We start from the raw sequence: 21,113 nt of genomic DNA on the forward strand, positions 1-21,113 counted from the left end.
AAAGGGGAGGATTGAGGAAGGGGATTGGGTAAGAGCCAGCGAGCGAGTGAGGTGCTGGGGTGTGCAGTCACACCTTAATGATAGCAGAGCTCTGGAGCAGAGCTCTGAGAGAGGAGACCATGGGCCCCAGCTGTATTCTCGGAAGGGAGGGTCTGGAGTGGAAGGAGTGCCAGCAAGCAATCAGAGGAGGGCATGGAACTCGGGGTTCTAACGTATAGGTAGGAGTTTCTCAGTCAGGTACTCCAGTGTGGAGGGCAAGGGGATGATGGCAAATGGTTATTGTCATAGACTGTTTTTGACTTTGTCTGGCTTCTCTGCTATTGCACCTTCCCATTTTATTAGGGGCCAGTTCTGGACTCAGCATACTGATTTGAGTTTGGACTGGCCTGAGGATTTCTTTCCAGATCACAGCATAACAACGACCTGTTAGGAAGAGCTCTAAATCAGAGCTCCTCGGTCGGCTAGGCTGCAGTGTTCTCTTCTTAAATAGGGAGGAGTAACAATGCCTGTCTTGCCACCCTTTCAGGTCCACTTACTGCCTCCAGGAAGAACGTGCAGCCAGGTTTGCAGCGAACACAGCTTAAAAATTATAAAGCTTTGTGTAGGTGCCAGGCCATGGTATTTATTATCAAACTGGATCCTGTTAAAGGGGTGAGGTTAGCTCATTGGAATGGAAAATAGAGGCTCCCATTCCAGGGCCCGTAGGAGTCACTGCAGCTGCGTGGCCTTGGGTACTTGCCCTCTCTCCTTACACAGTGCCTCCCATCTGTTAGGTAATCAGCAAGTTAGACTGTGAGTGCACTCAGAAGTCCATTTACAGTTGCTAATGTGGGACTGGCAGTGGGAGGAGCTGGACATGGCCACTGTGATGAAGACTAGCGAAGGACCAGGCCCCCGTCAGGGAGGACAGCCGTGTGCCATGGGCAGCCCGGGCCCAGTCACCTCTGTGGGCTTCTTATTATATGTTCACTTTTCCTTGTTGCACGAGTCGGCCCCTTTGAGTGCCAGGCAGCTGAGGCCGGGACAGTCCGCCCTTGGTCCTTCCCGCCTGTTTTCCTTGTTTGCTCATGATGTTGACGTAGAAAAGTATGAGGGGCAGCGGCAGGACACAGATGCCTTTGTCCTGGGGTCCCCGGCCCTCCTGCCCTCATGCCGCCCACACTGAGGGCCTTGCTGGCTCCTGGCCTCGGCCCAGGCCTGGCAGCGGGCAAGGAAAGTGCGGGTGGGTGTGGCCGCCCCCAGGAAGCTTGCCAGCGGGGCACTGGCTGTGACTCCTGGCTCCCCTCCCCTGGAAGAGAGGGTGTCCCGCGGGTGACCCGGTGCTGGCGAGGGCCTGGATTAAAGGAGCTGGGTGCCGGCTGATGATCAGGCCCGAGAAGTCAGACGGGAGAGGTGGGAAAGCCTGTCCGAGGGGCCTCCGTTTGTGCAAGTGTGTGAGGGTGGGGGGCGATCCCAGCCTGTGTTTCAGTTGGAGAACCAAGCCCGTCTTTCCCGAGTCGCTCGCTGTCCCCACAAGCTTGTTGGCTGGGCGAGGGCTTGTGTCGGCCTGGCTCACAGAAACCTCTCTCCTGAGGCAGAGTTGAGAGGTATTTGCAAACATCCAGCTTCGTCTCCTGGGCTTCACTGAATGACTCAGTTAACCAAGGAGTGGGGTTAAATGGGGGTGTGACCACATGTACCAGGCACTAGGGAGCCAGGCGGGTGACGTCCCTGAGGTCCCCTCCCCACTGAGGTCTCCGTCTGGCAGGGAGGACAGTGATGAACCTGTCCTCAAAGAGACCTGAACCTCAGGAAGGGCTCCTCGAGGGAATGACATCTCGCCATCCACATCGAGACTGAGGGGGACGTGGGTGTTCGTACAAAGCTGTATGATTCGCCCTGTCCCCCGGAATGTCACGGCCTGTCCCCAAGGTGCCTGGTCATCGTCAGGACACCTGCACCTGCCTGACAGTCTGGTTTGGGGGTCTACTCTGAGTCTTCTGACTGCAGAAGCCGCTGAGAAAGTTCCTGCGGTTTGGGGTCACCACGCTGGGGACTCCAGGGGGCACTGGCCCTCCTTTCCTGACATTTCTTCATCTTCCCCCTTTTTCTGGAACTTTAACTCCCTGTTTGGCCACCAAACAACTATCTGGTGGCTTCCAGAGAAGCCCGGCCTCCTCCTTGGGTGGGGACACTCACTGCTGAGCCGAAGACCAGGGGAGGGTGGAAATGAGGACGGAGGGAAGAGAGCTGTTGTGTCAAAGCCTTTCTGCTCCTAGCTCGTTCTTAATTGATGGGTGACATTAGTGGCACATGCCTGCTGGGGATGCAGCCGTGTGGTGTGTGGGGGTTCCGGTGTTGCCTGCATGGCCTCTCCCAGTCCGTGTCAGAGGTTCACTAGGTGACGAGCAGAGACCTGACGGACGGAGTGAGTGGCCGCGGTGCTTCTGCAGGACAGAGACTGAGCTGGAGCGTGCGGCACCGTTCTGGACACTCAGCGGTGTCTCCTGTGAAAGGCAGAGGCCGCGGCCCCCTGCGCTTGTCCCTCGGTCTCCACGGATTTTGATAAAGGGCCTGAAGCTGGGCTCTGGTGGATTTTCCTGCTGGCGCCTGTATCAGTCCCGGATCCAGAGAGACGCTCCTGGATCTTACAGCTTCGGGAAACGGAGCCCTGTTTCTCCAAAAGTCCACTCTGGTGATGCGGGCAAGGATGGCTGACCCCAAGGCCAGCCCTCTGTGTCTGTGTTGGCGGATTCCCCGGCACAGGAGGCCCTTGTTACTAAATCTGTTTGCTGGACGCTTTAAGGAGGTCGTGTGTGGGCCTTTTTCAGTCTCATTAGACAATACTGAGCTGTTACCAGGACAAACAGAAGAGAAACAAAGATTTGATTGGGTCTAAGTGACCCACAGAAAATGCCCCATTAGAGGAGAGGGATTGTCAGGGAAAGGGTTAAAAACCTAACGTGTATGTGGGACTAGAGAGCTCTCTTGGCGTGTAAGTGGGTTTCAGTTTTTCCCCCTTGTATCTGGGCTTCTCAGTCACTGAATTAACGCACATTATTATGCAGGTCAGGAAGGGTAATGCAGCAAACGAGCTTGCTTTGAGAATGACCGAAGGTTCCTAGTTAGCCATGAGAGCTTGGGGGATACCAGCTTCAGGCAGGACTTTTCATTGTAAAAACAATAGAATAACAACCAGGAATATATTGGCACATTGAAACGACTGTTAACTCCTTATTTGCTTCCACAACAAGTCTTTCAAGTTTTGGAGGAAGGTAGGGAAGAAGGTTGAAAGCGGCAGATTGTCGTGATGGGGTGTGAATTGGTACAGTCCTGGGTGGCCTCGGGGTCCATCTATCCTTGGAATTAGTGTCCTTCCGCCACAGGCTTTGGAGAGGGGGCTGGCCAGGGACATTGCCCCTGACTCGGGGGCGGGAGGGGGGATCTGTTTTAATAAACCTCCCTTGAGTGTCTCTTCCAAGGGTCTTTTGTATTTTCTGATAATCCAACCAACCATGAGACAGTTTCTGAAATTCTCTTTCAGATCCTAAAAATGGAAAGTTACCACAAAGCTGGGCCTTTACCAGAAGCTGCTTTAAACTGAGAGCAGATATCTGATCTCCGAGCAGCTGGAGTTGAAGGGACAGGGAGAAGCTTTGTCAGACCAGGAACGGCCACGCCGGTGTCCTGGGAGAGGAGGGCAGGGAAGGAAACTGGAAGCGGCAGGGCCGGAGCAGGTTCCTTCTGTGCACACTCATGCGTGAGGCTTGGATTAGCATGTGAGGGTGAATTATAATGAGGTTCAGACGACCAGAGGCCTGCCAGCGGAGTGACCCTGGGAGGGGCCCTTGCCAGGTCCAAGGTTCAGTTTCTTCATCTGTGGAATGGCAAGGCTGAATTCAAACTTGTCGGTCTCCTGGGAGGTTTCCAGTTCTAAAATTTTCACTCCTTATTTCCCCGTGGAGCAGTATACCTTTGGGGTACCTTCTTCTTCTTCTTTTTCTTTTTTAAATCCTCACCTGAGGGTATGTTTATTGATTTTTTTTTTTTTTAAGAGAGAGAGGAGAGGCATATGCACCCCGACCGAGGATCAAAACCACAACCTAGCTATGTGCTCTGACCGTGCATCGAACCTGCAACCCTTTGGTGCATGGGACTATGCTCTAACCAACTGAGCCACCTGGCCAGGCTGGGATGCCCTCTTTTGACTTTGGTTTAGGGGAAATCCTGGAGCCCTTCTAGAAATCAGTACAACAATTTGGAATGTATAGACTTATAAGCGCCTCCCTCCTCCCCCCGTCCCCCCAGCCAAGGAGGAAGTTAAGAAGACCCCTGCCTGGAATTCTGCCTGGGCTGAGGAGCAGGGAGAGGACCCAGCTGCCCATGTACCACTTGGGGACCCTGTGCCCCCAAAGTGCCTGGCTAGAAATGACCGTTTGTTTAAGCTTTTGAAACCTCCAACCACAACACTTAAAGGCTGCAAACCATTCGTTTAGGCAATTCCAGAAATGCTGACTGGCCAGAGCCCCACCCTGGAATCTAGGGGGGCTGGGAGCAGATGCTTCTGGAAGGCCCTGTTTATAGCTGTCTGACTCCTTCCTGACGGGGACCTTTTACAAGTTCACTTCCAGGAAGCTGAGTCATCGAGGGGGTCTGCCGCACCGCCAAGGCCAGACACCCAGAGCCGCCGGCGCTGGCAGCACAGGTGGGGTCTAGCCCAGGCGCCCAAGCATTTCGGGGTGGCGGTGGTGGTGTCACAGGTGGGCACAGGTAACCAGGTTCTCGGTGGTCGTGGACCAAAAAATTGAACCGAACACAGAGTTTATAGTAGAAAACGAGAGAAAACAGATGTATTAAGCCACATAGAACATGGGAGCAGGCCAACTCTCGAGCAGAGCAGAGCTGAGCCGCACCTTCCAAGCCAGACCTCAGGGACTAGAGGGCTTTTATTCCTGTAGGGCGGGTCTCTCCTGGCTAGTTTTGGCGGGCTTTTGTCGCCCATGTACCAGTAGCTCTATTACTTTAAAGTTACTGTGCATGTGGTCTCCCAGGATTTCCTTGATTGGCCACTGGGAAGGGGGAGTGTCCCACAATGCTGATTTAGTATAATGCTAGTATAATGAAGCAGGGGTCAGGTGGCATCTTCTGCGCAGGTGCATTCCTGATTCACTGGGACTCAGTGCTTTTCCAGATGCAGGAACTACCAGTCTTAGAACAGGGTCTCCAACCTTTATCGACATTCTTTTTGGATGTTCTTTATCTCAGCCCTGGGGCATCTCTGGAGTTTCCTCCTTCCTGACTGTCTCCTGCTGCAGTGGGAGTAACAGGCTGGGGGAGGCTCTCAGCAGCATCCCCCCTCCTGGTGACAGGGACACCGTCGCGCCCCACGGTTGGTGCTCCCTTAGGGTTCCCAGGGAGAAGCCTCCTGTGTCACCCGCCTCATTCCTTCTCGCCGTCCTTCTCCTCTGTTCACGAATCCAAGGCGGGAGGCCCGGGCCGGGCCGGCTGACACACAGCTCGGAGGCCACGGTCTTCAGGGTCTTCAGGGCCCAGCATGGCCTCCGTGTCCTCAGGCCCTTTCCAGCCTCCCCTCCTGGGGCTCAGCAGGCTGCCAGTGGCACCAGCCTCCTCAGGGCTCTGCCTGCATCCCATGTGCCCTACCTGTGTCCCCAGGAGCCCCTTTTTGGCCAACGTTTCACCTGCCCGCCTCCCCTCAGCCGTGCAGGTCTCCGTTTCAAAGTCACTTCCAGACCCTCCCGAAATCTCAGCTACCTAGGTCCCCAGCCGTTGCTGTTGCAGCCCCTTTACCTGCTTTGCTTCAAGACATTTAGAGTTGGCCGTTACTTATTTGTATGATTTTTGGTTTACTCTTTCCATTCCGACTAGACTAGGGACTTCTTGAAGGCAGGGACCGGTGCTCGCTCTGCTCACCCGCAGCACCCCTGAAGACGCCCCACATGTACGGAGCAGGGAGAACTTTCTGGTGGAATGACCCTGCTTTACCCACCTGAGGCTGCTGCAGCCTGGCCCTCGGCCCCGGCGGCCTTCTCCTCTCTCTCTCCTGGAGGCCCGTCATCAGACGGCCGTGGTTTAGATCGTGCGCCCCAGTTCCTGTTTCCAGGTCGAAGGTTTGAGTCAGCACGAAATCTCACCCAGGACTGAGGGCTCCAGCCCTTCCCTGTGGCATCCAGTAAAACTTAAAAATGACTCACCCAAAAGCTTGTGAAACTGTACCTTCAAATATTTGTACGGGCACGTGGATCCCAGAGCCTGAAAAGTGACTCTTTGGGATGCTCCCTTTTGGGGTCTTTGCCCCAGACCTGGGAACATCGAGCCTGGTGTTTCTGGGGTTTTATCATCTTTCCTCTTATTGTCTGGTAGGAAAGGTATGTGAACAACGCAGGAGAATGTCCCCCCCGCACCCTGGGCTGTGAGTGGGCCTGGCTGCCACGCATCATCCAGCTCCATGGAGGTAACTGAGTAGTCGTGTTGACGGGAAATTGGGCTCCGCGAACGTCTGGGAAATTTACCTGGACAGCCACTTAGACCCTCAGCCCTGGAGCTGGCCCTGATGGGGCTTGTATCCTTGTGTCTAGGGCCAGGTGGTAGACCCCAGAAAATGGGGAGGGCATCAAACTTCAGAACACAGGTCCGCCCCAGGCCTGTAGCGTTTGGAGAGAGGCTTCTGGGGCCCGCTTTGTAAATGCCCGTGCGTGAAGTCTGGTGCGTGTCTGAGCCCCTGACTGTTGGTGCCGTGCCTGCGGGAGCTCAAGCACCGTGCGGGGGCCCTGAGGCTGCCGACCCACGAGGCCGTCCTTTCCTTTGTGTTTCTCAGACTTTAATGGGAGACAGGCCTGCAGACACGTCACCTGATGTAATTATAAGTAGAGGAATGAGCAATAGAAGGCTGGCGACAGGCCTGCTTTGAACAACGTCTTTTTTTCCTGTGGATAATAGGCTAATGGTGGGGCATGCTTCAGAAGGTGTGGCCTGTGGGAAGGGCGTGGACGCGGGCTTGCAGAAGCTGGCAGGACCGCGCTTGGCTGGAGAACCCGCCGTGCCTGGGCCCTCTGAGGGGCCCAGCTCCCTGGGCCTGTCCGCGGGGGCGGCTGGGGGCGCCGTGGCCCCGGCCCTCGGGCCCCCCCCCTCCCCCCCCGCTCTCCGGCTCTGGTGGCCTCTCCCACTTGGCTGGTTTTCGGCAGCCACCTCCCTGCCTGAGCAGCTGGAGCCCTGATTCTGGGAAGTGCCTCTGGGGTGGCACAGGGCAGCGTGCATCGCGGGGGCGCGGGGCCAGCATGTGGGAAAGGGCAAGGATTCCAACTCTGCATCTTAAGCATTTCTGCTTCCCGTTAGAGCGTGGCCTTCCGACCAAGAGCCCCTGGGCTGACCTTCCAGGGGCTTCCTTCCAAGGAAGGATCTGGAGCCAGAAATACTGCTGTGTCCAGGGGATCGCACGGCGCGTTTGGGACCCCTGGCCACCTTCACTGAAAACAGACAAACAGACACTGAGGAGATAAAGGAAACTGAGGAAGTTACTTCATTGTGACAGGGTTTCAGACTATGAAATGCGTGTGGCAGGAGCGGTGGATTAGATTTAGGGTTAAGGTTTACTCTCTTAACCTTTTTAGGTGCACAGTGTTAAACACATGTACATTGTTGGACAGCAGTTTCCAGAACGTTTTCATCGTCTCAAACTGGAACGCTATGCCCATTTACAACAATCCCCCCTTGCCCGCTGTCCCCCACCGCCCCACCCCGTCCCGGGCACCCACCATCCTAACTTTCTGTGAGTAAGTGGAGTCCTACAATATACTTGGCTTTTTGGAAAATGGCTGCCTTATTGCCTGATGTTCTCAAGGCTTGGAGTGGGTGTCAGAATTCCCTTCCGTTCTGAGCCTGAGTAATGGTCCACTGCCCATATTTACTACATTTTATCCATTCACCCACGGGGGGACGCTTGGGTTGCTTCCACCTGTCGACTGCTGTGAGTAATGCTGCTGTCAGTGTGGGTGTACAGCTGTCTGAGTCCCCACTGCCACTTCTCTTGGCTGTGTAGCCAGAAGTGAATGCTGGATCATGCGGTAACTCTGTATTTAATTTTTTAATGACCCTCCGTCATGTTTTCTGCAGCGGTTGCACCAGTTTAACCTTCCCACCAGCAGCGCACAAGGGTTCCAGCTGCTTGTGGCGTTTTTTGGGGTTTTTTGATGCAGATGTTTTAAAGTCGATGTGTGGTTATGTAGATCTATCTCCCCTTCCCCCCTAAATAAAATGCACCCACAGACGTGTTCTTTGAAGAATTCTCTACCGGCTTCATAGATTTAGAATGCTAGAAGCCAAAAATGACCTCCTTAGGGACAGTCTGCTAACTCCATTTATTCATTCAACAAATATTGACAATAGCCCTAGGTGGGTGAACAAAACAGAGAAGCCCCCTGCCCTCTTGGGTTTACCTGCTGGTGGGAACTCGTGTTGATGCCTGGCTGGGCAGAGGGGTTGCTCGGAGTTCTGCGGGGTGCGGAGGCAGAGCTCCTGGTAGTTTGGGTCTTCTGACGCTTAGGACAGGGCTCTGCGCTCTGTAGTGCTCACGTACATTTAGGTGCACCCTGTGGGGGATCGTCCCTGTCGGGAAAGCGAGCCACACGCCACACTTCGTGGACACATCCGAGTCCTGCCAGCTGACTGGAGCGCGGGGGAGGGAGCGGAGCCCACAGGGCTCCCCACGCCAGGCCTGCAGCTCAGCTTGGCCGCATCGGGCTGTTTCCGACAGGGTAGAGGCCAGCAAGTCCTTGAACAGGAGGCGGGCCTTGCCCAGAGCAGGACCTCGTGGGAACGGGTGTAGTCAGCAGCGTCAGGGAACCCTGGTATTTAGGTCCCTGTCCCGGCCTCAGCCTGGCACCGGTGCAGTGTCTGCAGAGCTGCCCTCGGCGCCGAGCAGTCAGGTCAGGTGAGCGAGCGTCGGCAGCACCGTCATCTTGGATCCTTCGTGCCTGCGTAAGCCTGGCCCCGCCGACTTTTCCCCGACCTCTCCAGCCATCTCAGTTTCCTTTGTTACACAAGCAGGATCAATGTGTGTGGCGAGGCGCATTCATTTAGAGGTCGCCAAGGAAGAAGCCGGTGGTGGGAGGGGTGGGGGACAGAGTCCCCTCGCTTTTCTGGGCCTCGGGTTCCCTCCTGTCAGAGGCGGCTGCCTAGGAGGTGTTGACGATGGCTGCAGCCGTCCGGTCTCAGTGTGCAGATGCTGGGGGCCTTGCTCCCCGCCAGGGCCGACTCTCAGGGAAGGGGAGTTTCATGACACATCATAGGAAGTCACTGTTTATCAAAAAAAAAAAAAAAAGCATAAATAAAAGCAGCAGCAGCTGAGTGCCAGCTCCCAGGCAAGAGCAAGGCGCAAAGGCGGGAGGAGGAAGCCGAGCCCTGTGGCTGGTGGCTGCCGTCTGGAACCCTGGGGTCTGCCGTGCGGTTTAGGGCCTGTCCTGGTCTGCAGTCTGACGATGGAGTTCACACCTGTAATGAGCCCCTTTGTGTCAAATGGCCATTTATCGGGGAGCCACGGAAAAAAGCCCACGCTGGCTACGCACTGTCAGGCTGGTTTTGGTCGTGGTTCTTAATGTCTCAAAGCCCCTTGTATTTCTGCGGGCGGTGGCTCAGGGGACGTACGGGAGCCCTTTAGAAATCCTCACCGCGAGGAGGGACCATCTGCGGAGCACGTGCTGTGCTGGACCAGGGGGTCGGTGTTGCCGGGAGGATGGTCTGCTGCTCCTCCCTCCATCGCAGGGAGCACGTGGGGCAGGAGTTTTCGCCGATGAGGAGCCGCAGTTCGGCGAGCCCCTTCCTCAGGGGCACCCAGCGAAAGCACACAAGAGGATTTTTGCTGGGAGGTGGCTGGGCACAGGGGCCGTCTTTGTGTCCAGGTCCTCAGGCGGCCTCAGGCACGGAGCAGGAGCTCCCCGGGGGAGGGTTGCGTGAACGGACGAACGTCGAGGCCCAGGGGGCTCTCTGAGCACTGGGTTGGGTGGGTCGTTGAATGCGGTTTCTTAGAGATTCTGAGGTTGGGACTTTCAGCAAAATGTGATTGAAGGATGGTCCAAAGGGTGGGTCTGGCCGTCGGAGCGCTCCAGGGTCCTGGCTTAGCGGTGGCCTGCCGGGGCCGGTCACATGACTGTTTCCTCAGTAGCAAAGCAGGGTTGGCGTGAAGAGGCCAGGAGGGTCGCAGAACGATGGCAGCAAACGAAAGGCCACAGGGAGCCGTCCTGTGCAGGACGGATGGGGGCAGGGCTGCTGGGGTCGGAGAGGGAGCAGGGACCGTAGCCACCGAGTGGAGGAACCTTCCTGGACTCTGTTCTTCTGCGTCTTGTAGGTGTCCTGGTGCTCAGGATGGCTTCATAGGCCTCTAGGGCGCTTCTACGTGAACTCGTAGTGGAGCTTGTGCTTCCATGTGGCGTTATGAGGCTGTTGCAAGTTTACCTGTATGCCAGGAAAATGCAGGGCTTTTGAGAAGGTGTCTCTCCAGTTCTGCCTCTAACATCCTGTCCTCGCATGTCAGTGGGGTGTTTATAAGCCAATGACATGGCCAAGGCTGCTGTGTCCGGGGAGGCCCGGGGAGGCCAGGGGACTGGCAGTGAAGTCAGGCAGCCTGGCCGTTCAGTGCGCAGCCTCAGCCTTTGAATACCGATACAGGGCCAGGCCTCCATCGACAGGGTGACAGTTCCCTTGAGGGGGCGAACAGTTCGTGCACTTTTCAAGGAGAGAGAAGGGGCGTGTGGTGAACGAGCCAGTTCCATTTGGGACCAGTGGCCAGGCTGATGACCGGGGCCTGGAAGCAGCGAAGCCGTGTGACCTCCGTGGTCCTAGGCCTGCCTGTGCGTACGCACCGTGTGCGGCGTGGATGTTGACAGGCCCCATCGGAGCGGCACGAACTTCACCCATGAGGAGTTGAAGTGATTTAGACATAGGCGGGCCCACGCCCTCTGCAGAGAGCACACGGGGGTGGTACGCACACACCTTCGTGTGGTCATGGAGGAGGTTGGAGATCTCCTGTGATCCCTTCCAGTCCGCGCTTTCGGGAGAGGCTCTGTTGCGTGGTGATGCAGGGCGTGGCTCTGGAGCCAAACACCTGGCTCCCAAATTCTTCCTGCACGCTCCGCGGCCTTGGGGTGAGTTGCTATCCTCTGCGGGCTTCAGTTTCCGTGTTTGTGAACAGAGATAGCTGGCTGCTTAGATGACTGTTTTACATATAATTGTTTTGTGGATAGAGGCATTGGAGCTCCAAGGAGCAGGTCGGCTTGCCTGACATCCCACGGTCTGTGAGTGGCCAGACGTGGGACTGGAACCTAGGCCTGTGGCCCCTGCTTCTCTGCGAGGTGGGTAGGAGTGATGGCAGTGGTTCCGGCTCCGCCTCCAGCTCAGCTCTGCCTGCTCTTTGGCCTCCCAGCGAGGTCACCGATTGCACCCATGCCATGTGCGCTCTGTGACTGGGGAGCTTGGGAATTTGCCCACCTGTAGAGCAGAATAATTTAATCCTTTGGGCAGGCCACACACTGAGTGTGTCCTGGGTCCATGGGGCCACAGCCAGGCACAGAGTGTTTCATCTCTTCCTCCTCCTGCTGTAGAATTTTCTAGAGAAGGGGAGGAGTGACCAGGGTTGGCTCCTAGGATAAAGGAATGAGGAAATGGTTCACCCGCGGGCGGGCGGGTGGTGAGCTGCTGCCCGGGGTGGGAACGGGGACCTCCAGGGCTCACGGTGTCACGGTGGCCCTGCAGGCAGCCACAGCCCTGAGAGCGTGGACAGTGAGCCCCGTGGGGAGGGCCTGTGTCGCGGAGACCAGCTCCCTTCTCCCTGGCGCCGGAGAGCCCGCTGGTCTTGCTTCCTGGCCCCCAACGTCCTTTGCAGTACGTAACCATGGCACACACTTGACCATACAGGAAATTCCAAACTCCTCAGCAAGTTATGCAGGGCCTCCATGGCCCAGCCCCAACCTGCCTCTCTCCTAGGACGCTTTTCTTGGTCACCTCCTGCTCAGCCCCCCTCCGGAGTCCAGGGCTCCCTGGTCACCCATCCCTCCCCTCTGCGTCCCGCGCACCCCCCGGAACGCTCCCCGCTGCTTCCGACCCGCCAGCACATCTGCATTCCCTTCAACCAGTGCTGGTCTCTTCTCTCTGCTCGCGTTGTCTTTTGGGGGCTCCAGAGTAACACAGGCACACAGTCAAAAAACCCGATGTTACAGAAGGGATTGTAACAATAGCTCCATTCTTTATCTGTTGCAGTCTGCCCTCTGTCTGGGGGCAGCCCAGATGCCCCTCCTCTGCCGCCCATCCCGGGTCACCTGTGGTCTGGGGTCTGACGCCTCCCCCTGTGGCCTCTTCCCAGGAGGAGTGGTGTTTGGTGTTGCGGCTTCTTTGGGGCAGGGGTGTCAAGGAAATGGGTTCTGGTTGTGTTGATGGACTTTGTGTTTTCTACCAAATTCATGATGAGGGCTCTTCACTTTATCATTTTGTCCCTAGAAACAGCAGTGTCCCCTGATGCCTGCTCCCAGGGAGCCATGGAGGTTTCGGGTGGTGCGTGGCGAGTGCTCACCCCAGGGGTGAGCCCTTTGCCGTCAGGCTCTCCCCTCAGAGGGGAGAGGACCGTGGCAGGAATGTGAGCGTGTGGCCGGTCCGTTCAGAGGGGCAGTGGGACTCTTTTTTTGTTTTATTATATTTGATTGATTATGCTATTATAGTTGTCCCAGTTTGTCCCCCTGTGTCCCCCTCCACGCAGCACCTCCCACCCCCTCAGGCAGTCCCCACCCCATTGCTCGTGTCCACGGCTTATGCACACGTATAGGTGCCTTGGCTGCTCCATTTCCTGTACTGTACATGCCCGTGGCTATTCTGTCACAGCCTGTTAATACTTGTTAATCCCCTCACCTCTTCACCCATCCCCCCACATCCCCCTTCCCTATGGCAAACATCAAAACGCTCTCTGTGTCCATGATTCTGTCTCTGTTCTTGTTTGCTTAGTTAGATTCAATTGTTGACAGGTATGTATTTATTGCCATTTTATTGTTCATAGTTTTGATTTTCTGTTCTTAAATAAGTCCCTTAAACATTTCATACAATAATGATTGGGTGATGATGAACCCTTTTAGTTTTTTTTCTTGTCTGGGAAGTTCTTTATCTGTCCTTCGATTCTAAATGACAGCTTTGCTGGGCAGGGCAATCTTGGCTGGAGGTCCCTGCTTTTCACGACTTTGAATATTTCTTGCCCATGCCTTCTAGCCTGCGAAGTTTCTTTTGAGAGAAATCAGCTGACAGTCTTATGGGAACTCCCCTGTAGGTAACTAACTGCTTTTCTCTTGCTGCTTTTAAGATTCTTTAACGATTGGCATTTTAACTACGTTGTGCCTTGGAGAGGGTCCTTTCAAGTAGTGACCGCTGACATCTGGCCCTGGGGGGGCCACAAGTGAAAAGGTTGCCCTGATGGTTTCTTCTCCTGCGTGTGAGCCACTTCCTCCCACCCTCCCGACATCAGGGTGACCTGGAAACTGAGGGGTGTCTGGGACCCCTAGAGGAGGCAGGGACATTGGCGCTGGTGTGAGTTAGCTGCCACCTCTTGTCCTTTCTGTACAGCCCTTCTGCCTGGTTTTCTGGTGAGCTGGCCTTTGCGCCTTCTGAAGTCGTGGTTCCACAGGGGCTTCTAGCGCGCCTCGCCCGGAATGCGCTGCGCACCTGCCACCTGCTTCCGATACGTAATCATTCTCCAGCACCCACCTTTTATGGAGGGGGCAGGGGCTGCTTTTGGGGAATCATTTTTCTCTTGCTGATTCTGAAACTTCAAGAGAATCAGTTTTTCCTTTTAATTAAAGGAAAGAGAGCAGGAAGTGTGTTCTCTTTATACACATTGTTGCCACTTTGGGGGATGCAAAGAGATGTGACTCGGAAACGGGAACTTGTGAGGACACTTGGAGGTGCCACAGCGTGCTGGGAGCAGCGGTCCCCCTTGGAGGGCTTCCTGCGTGGCTCCGTTCCTGGTCGCTCTGCGTGTGGGGACGAGGCTGGACGGTGTCCTGGCGCCTCGTGTTGGGTGCTTTCTGCGTGTGTGCTCAGGCGGCCAGGCCGTGATTGGCGGAAGCACCGCGCGGAGTCCGCCTTCTGTAGTGAGTGTTGTCGGATGCAGGTTCCGAGTCCGCACCGGTGGTTTTGAACTTGAGTGCTGGAGGTTTTACTGTGCACAGTTCTCCTTGATGTGGTTTTGTGCCTCCAAGGATTCTGGAGCGTGAGACAAGGCTTTCCAAGCCCTCAGTGGGGCCCGTGGCTTTCTTCTGGAAGGCAGTGCTCTCCCACAACGCACTGTGCCAAAAATGCCTCTTTCTCCCGGCCTAGCTGTGATCTGTGGGTGGCGTCTCTGGGAGGGAGGCCTGCGTGCGGCACGCTCTGCCCTGGCTGGTCGTGGGTGGGAGCTGGGGCGGCATCAGCAGACCCCTGCGCAGTGGACACACTGTGCCATCGTGGATGGGCACTGGGACAGCTCCGGCCGCAGGGATCAGCGAGAGGCCAGTGACCCTGGTGGGGTGACTGGGCTGGGCCCTGCTGTCTGGCTTAGACATTTACTATGGCTCGACCTAATGACCCAATGCTACTTGGCAACAGCTGGCAGCCAGGGTAGAATTAACCTTATCAACTTGATTTTTGGTTCTGAAGCAGATACTGGGAGGCAGATGCTAACGTTATTTGGCTTTCTAGAACTCTTTAGGACCCTGAACCTTCTTTCGTCTCTCTGGGAGAAAGTCTGGAACAGAAACTCCTGGCCAGCCCTCCAGAGCACGGAGCGCAGCCCGGCCCCCGCAGCTGTGCCTCTCCCTGTGCCGTGGTCTTTGCTTGTTCACATCAGGAACTGGGATCCCACTCCTGCCCCGGCTCCCCGGTTCACCTGCCCCAGAATAGGCCCTTCGCACGTGCTTTCGAATGGGCTGGTGGGCAGATTTGTGTTACCTTCTCCTGGTCCTTGAAGTGCCACCTTTATTATACATTCGGCACGGGAGGTCCTATGCTATTACTTGTTTGTTACTTTGAGAAGTTTCAGAAAGGAGAGCTGGGAATCCCCAGCCGTGTGTGGGGGAGGGGGGGCGCACGCCAGTGGGGGAGTGAGGCTGCAGGGGCGGGGCCAGTCTCGCGGTTGCGGGGGGGGGGGGGGGCGCCCTCTGAGGGGGTCTGAGGTCGCCTGGCCAGGCTCAGTGTGCTTCCTTCGCTTTTTCTGTTTTGGCCCAGATCCCAGATCCCAGATCCCAGATCCCAGATCCGCGCTTCCTTGTCTGTATGATCTTGGGCAAGCATTTTTCCTGCTCGGGTCCCAGTGTCCCATCTGAAAAGGCAGGTGCTGAGCTAGATGTGCTCTGCGCCCAGGGCCCTCTTGGCTCCTGTCACTTGATCCTGCAAGCTCACCTAGGGCAGCACGCGCATTTTCCACTCTCCCTTCCTCTCCTCAGTATGGGGAAGGGCCCGCGGGGCTGGCTGGGACAGTCCCACAGGGCCGGCCCGTCCCGTTTTGCCTTCCTGGAGGCGTGTCTGAGTAAGGGGCTTGCTAACCCTACTCCATGCTGGCCAGTTCAGAGCAGGTACAGAGTTCGTATTGTTGGTGTGGCGTCACCGCTCTGGAGCTGGCGGGGACTTGCTCAGTGAGGCCACACAGCGAGTGGCAGGAAGACCTTGGCCCAGGTCTTCCTCGTTGCTGGGCCAAGGCGCTTTCCTCTGTCCCACCCCTTGGAGGGTGCACAGCAGTTAGGCAACGTGCGCGTGGAGCAAGGTGACAACACAGCATGGGGCTCCCCCTGCTCCTGTCCACTGCCCTTCTCGGGCCTGTCCCCCAGCTGCTCCGCCGGCCGCTCTGCCAGGCGCCGGGGTCCTTCCGACACCCGGGGCTGACCGCTGTACTTCCTGCGTCCCGGACCACGCTGGCTGCAGCTGTGTTTTCTCGAGTGCATTCTGCAAGGTGGAGCTGGCTCTTCAACGAGCTGGGGCTTCCCCTGCCAAAGACACAAACACGTAAGAAGTACCTCACGAAACCAAGTTCAGCGGCCGCTTTCCTGAAGGGCCGGCTGGCGCCTCTTACACCCGTGTGCTCTGTGAATTTGTAAGAAGGGAGAATTAACATGCAAAGAGTGGGAATTTGTCAAAAGGAAGTGGGAGAGCCACGCAGTGAGCCCTCGAGCAGGAACTGAAACTCAGGATCGGAAAGGTGCTGTGTGAAATTCTCTGTCTCTGGTTTTTTTGTTTGTTTTTGTTTCTTCTTCCCCCAGCCCTGCCCTCTCTCCGTGCATCCTACTTCATTCACTTTATTTTTTCCTTTTCTCCACCCTCTTCCCCGCCTTTTAAAAAATTGCGGTAAAATACGCATAACATCATAGGTACCACCCTAACCATTTCAGGTGTGTAGTTCAGCGTCCCTAAATCCATGCACGTTGTGCTGCCGCCATCACCGTCCATCCGTAGGACTGCCGGTCGCAAAACCACAGCTCCGTCCCCTTTAAACACGAACTCCTCCTCCCCTCTCCTCAGCCCGACAACCACCCTTCTACTCTCTGTCTCTGTGAACGCGACTGCTCTAGGTGCCTCATGTAAAGGGAACCAGACACTGATTCTCCTGAGCGCCGTGTCCACCACGTTCCCCCTGTGGCCGCAGGTGTCAGAATCCCCCCCCCCGCTTGTAAGGCCGGGTCATACCCCACAGAATGGGTGGGCCACGCTGTGCTGCCCGCTCCTCCATCTGTTGATGAACATCTGGGTTTTCTGCAGCCACCCCTGATTTTTTCTTTCTTCTCTGGTCTGCAGGTGGATAGCAAACGCCCAGCTCTCAGTTGTACGTTGCATTGGCAGAGTCACGGAACAGGAAAAAGGGAAACTAAACCGATGGTTTCCTTTCTGGCTCCGGCCTCTCGTGCCTCACCCGTTACTCGGCCCCTCTCGGCCTCTCTACGGAAAGGCTCCCGTGGCGGTAGGGGGGCGGCATGGTCCCTCCCTGCTGCTCCGCTCCGTTCCTTCCGGGCACTCTGGACAGTCCTTGTCATTCTCCCCATATCTCACGCTTTCCTCTCCGCCCTGTCGGCTTCTCCTTTCCGTGTCCTGGAGCCCGGCCTCAAGTGGGTGCCCCCTGCGGGCAGGCAGACGAAATGGAGGTGCCGCAGGGCTAAGGAGGCTCTGGCCCCAAACCCAGCCACATGGCTGTGATGGGTCCCGAGGGGCCTTGGCTGGGTCCTCTGCACTCAGGGGCCGCTGGCCTCTGCTCTAGGTGTGCGTCGGGAAATGCGGTCTGCCCTTGAGCCAGCCACCCACTGAACATGAGGAAGCCCCTGAGCACCCAGGCGCCCAGTGGTTCTCTTCCCTATGGGAGCGAGGATGGTGCGCTTTGGCTCAGAAACATTTACTCCTCCCACTGCCCCACAACTAAGTGTAAAAAGGGAAAGTGAGAAATGAGTCCAAGCTTTCCTTATAAGCTTATGGGAGCTGCTCTGTGAGGGAGAGACCCTCCTGAGGCCTTGGCACACGCGGAGGGTGGGTAGCAGAGGGGTTGGTCCTTGTTGACTGCCCGTTCATTGCAGGTGTTTCCCATCGCTGCTGTGGCCTGCCAACGGCTCTCTGGGGCATTACTTCACAGCCCCCACCTCCCCCCACCCCACCAATTAAGGAACCTACTCCAAGTGCCACAGCTAGAATTCAGGTGATGGCACTGGCTTGGCTGGTAGAGCCTTGGCACCGTGTGCCACACTGCTTTCTGCCTCTGCCCCCTCCACACTCTCTGCCCTCCCCCGCACACCCTCTCCCCACATAACCACGGGTGACTCTCACTGCACAGGCTGGATGGAGGTCGTTATTAGATAGCGCACAGGCTGGGAGGCATCTTTATCTAGTGGTTCACCCTTTAGTTAGCGATGGTGGAGACTGGCAATCGAAAACCTGCAGGGCAGGTTGGCTGGGGACCCAGGGAAGAGTTGATGCTGCAGCCCAAGGCCAAAGACTGTCTGAGGGCAAAATTCTTTCTTCCTTGGGCGTGGGGGAGGTGCTTCAGGGTTTTTCTCTTCAGGCCGACCATTCACTGAGGCCTGCCCACCCACCCTGTGGAGGGTGGCCTGCTTTACCCAAAGTCTAAAAAGTAACCTTCACAACACCTAGTGTTTGGCCACACCTGGTGCCCGTGTGGGTAACAAGGCCTCACCAGGTCGACACGGAAGATTACGCGTCCCGTCTACTCCAGCGCCTGGGAAGCGTGGTGGCCCTCACAGGCGGGCAAAGCCGGCTCCTGCCGCACGGAGTCACAACAGCATATGAAAAAATTAAGAACAGGACCATTTATATTTATTTAGATGCTATCTTGTAAAGACAAAATGTAAAAAGGATTTAGAGGAAATGAGGGACGTTCTAGGTATTTTTGCCATAAAACTTTTCACTGTACAACTAGTTGACAGTTTGGTTTACGATTCCACAGACTTCACGTATCTAAGCTTGGTGTGAGTTTGCTTACTCCATTGACAAAGTTCTCACGGTTACTCCCACTTTTAGATTACATAAATCTCAGCCCTCCTACTGGTCTGTACAGTGACCAGTGGATGTGGTGGTCTTTAAACAGCGGATGATAACACAGGATGATAATAAGCACGTTCAGAGCAGATCACAAAACTGCATGGAAAGCCAGATTCCATCCTATTCTAGAAAATGATCACGTGACAGATGCGTCCTTTGGGGACCACAGTCAGCCCTCACTCCCCGCAACACTAAAAGTTTACCAAGCTGTGCAAATATCAAAGAGGTTGCTGCCTAGTTCACGACAGTCTTCAAGAGCATTATTGATTCTGTAGCTGGAAACTGATCCATCCCTTAATGAAGGAAGAAATTGTAGGGAGAAAGAAAAAGCACAGTGCTAAATGAGGAGGTGAATCAACAAGCCAATAAACGTATCATACTAAAGACTCCAGAGACAAAGTGTTTTCATTTTTTTGCAATAAGCTCTTCTTAATTTTTCATGTTTCATTGTGTTCTTTTTAATGCCCTTGCTTTATTTTTGTTATTTTAGCTTTTAAGGCAAAATTGCCTCATGGCCAAGTAGTTGTGTCACAAAAATGATGGTGGCAAAGATGTTCACAGCAAAAACGCTGATAGCGAACGTGCCAGCCATGGGCTCAAGGATTGTGGGGAGATTTCACGATTGGGCTGAGCGGGCGCTTTCAGAACACAGAGGTCTCCGATCCGCGCGGACACGGAAGGCTTCAGAGCCAGAGTGGCAACCGCAGGATGTCAATAGTAATACGCTGTTCTTACAGTCGACTAGGTGTCTGAGTTTATTGAGGATCTTCACATGCATTGTTTTATTTGATGCTCATGGAAACCCTGTTTTTAAAAAATTGGTCCGTTGCAGTTGACATTCAGTATCATATAGTTTCAGGTGTAGAACATAGGGATAGACACATAGTTTGTGAGGCGGACCCCCCTATAATTCCAGTGCCCACCTGGCACCGTACGTAGTTATTACAATATTATTGACTCTATTCCCTATGCTGGACTTTACATCCTTGTGACTTTTTTTTAAAATTGAGGATCCCAAAGCCTAGGGAGGGTAAGGGACTCATCAGCGGTCAACCAAGGACACTTTTTTTTTCCATTGCTTTTTAGAGAAAAAGAGAAACATCGATGTGAGAGAAACATCGATTGGTTGCCTTCTTGTACGCACCATGACTGGGGATGGAACCCGCAACCTGGGCATGTACCCTGACCATGAATCGAACCCGTGACCTTTCGGTCCTACCCCAACCAACTGAGCCGCACCGGCCCCGACGAGGTCTTCCCCTTCCGAATCCGGCCCCGGGCCCCTCCTCTTTCCCTCCTTTGCTGGGCGTGATGAAATTCATGTGGGGGCGGGGGCTGCTGGGGAGAGAGGACAGGGGAGACATGAGCGATCCAGGAAAGAGAGAGTCAGTGTTTTCTTCACCCAGAAATTCTGTGACACTATGAAACTGGGCTGTTTTCTCTGGCTCTCTGTCTTCCCTCCTCACCGCCCTCACTAACACCCGCGTGTGTCTTGTTCTCTTGCCTCCCACAGACGCGGATGCAGAGCTTGAATCCAGATCCCAAAGCCCAGTACACGAGCGTCTACGGAGCCCTCAAGAAAATCATTCGGACCGAAGGCTTCTGGAGGCCCCTGCGCGGCCTCAACGTGATGATGATGGGCGCAGGGCCGGCCCACGCCCTGTATTTTGCCTGCTATGAGAACATGAAAAGGACTTTAAATGCCGTTTTCCACCACCAAGGAAACAGCCACCTAGCCAACGGTATTAGAAAGCGTTTGTCTGGAGTTAGAAAGCTCTGTCCTCAGCAGACCCTCCCCCAGGGTCTCCTCCCTGTGGCCCAGCAGCCTGCTGCCTCGCCTCCGCCGCGCTTGCTTGTGAATAAAGAACTCTAGCGTTGTGTGTGCACACACACCCAACACACGCACACACACGCGCGCTTTTTCCATCCCCCTTCTTCGCTTTCGGAAGCCGGGGGAAATTGGTGACAGAGGGGTTTCAGTTTTCATTGTTGTGTGGGTTTTTCGTTTCTTTTTTTTTTTCTTTTTTCTTTTTTGTAAACATTCCAAAGCCATTAATGATCAGATCTAGGAAAAACACCCTGAATAGAAACAAAAACTTTTGAATGCTGGATTCCAAAAAAAAAAAAAAAAAAAAAAATGTTATCTGGACAGCTTCTTTGAGACTATTTAAAAACTGGTTCAACAGGTCTCTACAACGTCAAGATCTAACTAAGCTTTAAAAGGTCAAGAAGTTTTATGGCTGACAAAGGATTTGCTCCAGCGCAGACGACCTTTCCCACCTTAAGCTTCTGGGGATTTGGGAATTTCGTCCCCATTCTCTTCTGTTTGTTTGAGTTGCATCTCTCTGCGATCAAGGGCTGAAAGAGTTTTCTTTTGTTGTTTTGAGGGAGCTGGGAGGGGGCTTGAGTTTGGCGGGCTGCTCCTACCTAGACACGTCTTACGGGTCCGGCTGAGCGGTTGTTTTTGCTCCTTCTGTGGGGCTGGGCTTCTGTTTGGGTGTGAAATGGGACTGTGCGTGGCAGTATACAGTGTTCTTATTTGAACAGAATTAATCGTGCAACCGCTGAGAGGTAGATGT

General features: G+C 55.1%; 1 protein-coding gene across 1 annotated transcript in view; it reads left to right on the top strand.

Annotated features, from left to right (window-relative positions):
* Positions 1–21,113, top strand: part of SLC25A37 (solute carrier family 25 member 37) — a 35,630-nt gene that overhangs the window by 10,625 nt on the left and 3,892 nt on the right. The window contains exon 2 of the mRNA XM_054578984.1: positions 20,048–20,276. Coding sequence (XP_054434959.1) covers positions 20,048–20,276 — 229 coding nt within the window. The remainder of the gene's footprint in view (positions 1–20,047; positions 20,277–21,113) is intronic.

This window comes from Pteronotus mesoamericanus, unplaced genomic scaffold (genome assembly GCF_021234165.1).
Source record: "Pteronotus mesoamericanus isolate MK-2021 breed Mesoamerican mustached bat unplaced genomic scaffold, CSHL_Meso_final contig_502, whole genome shotgun sequence".
NCBI classification, from domain to species: domain Eukaryota; kingdom Metazoa; phylum Chordata; class Mammalia; order Chiroptera; family Mormoopidae; genus Pteronotus; species Pteronotus mesoamericanus.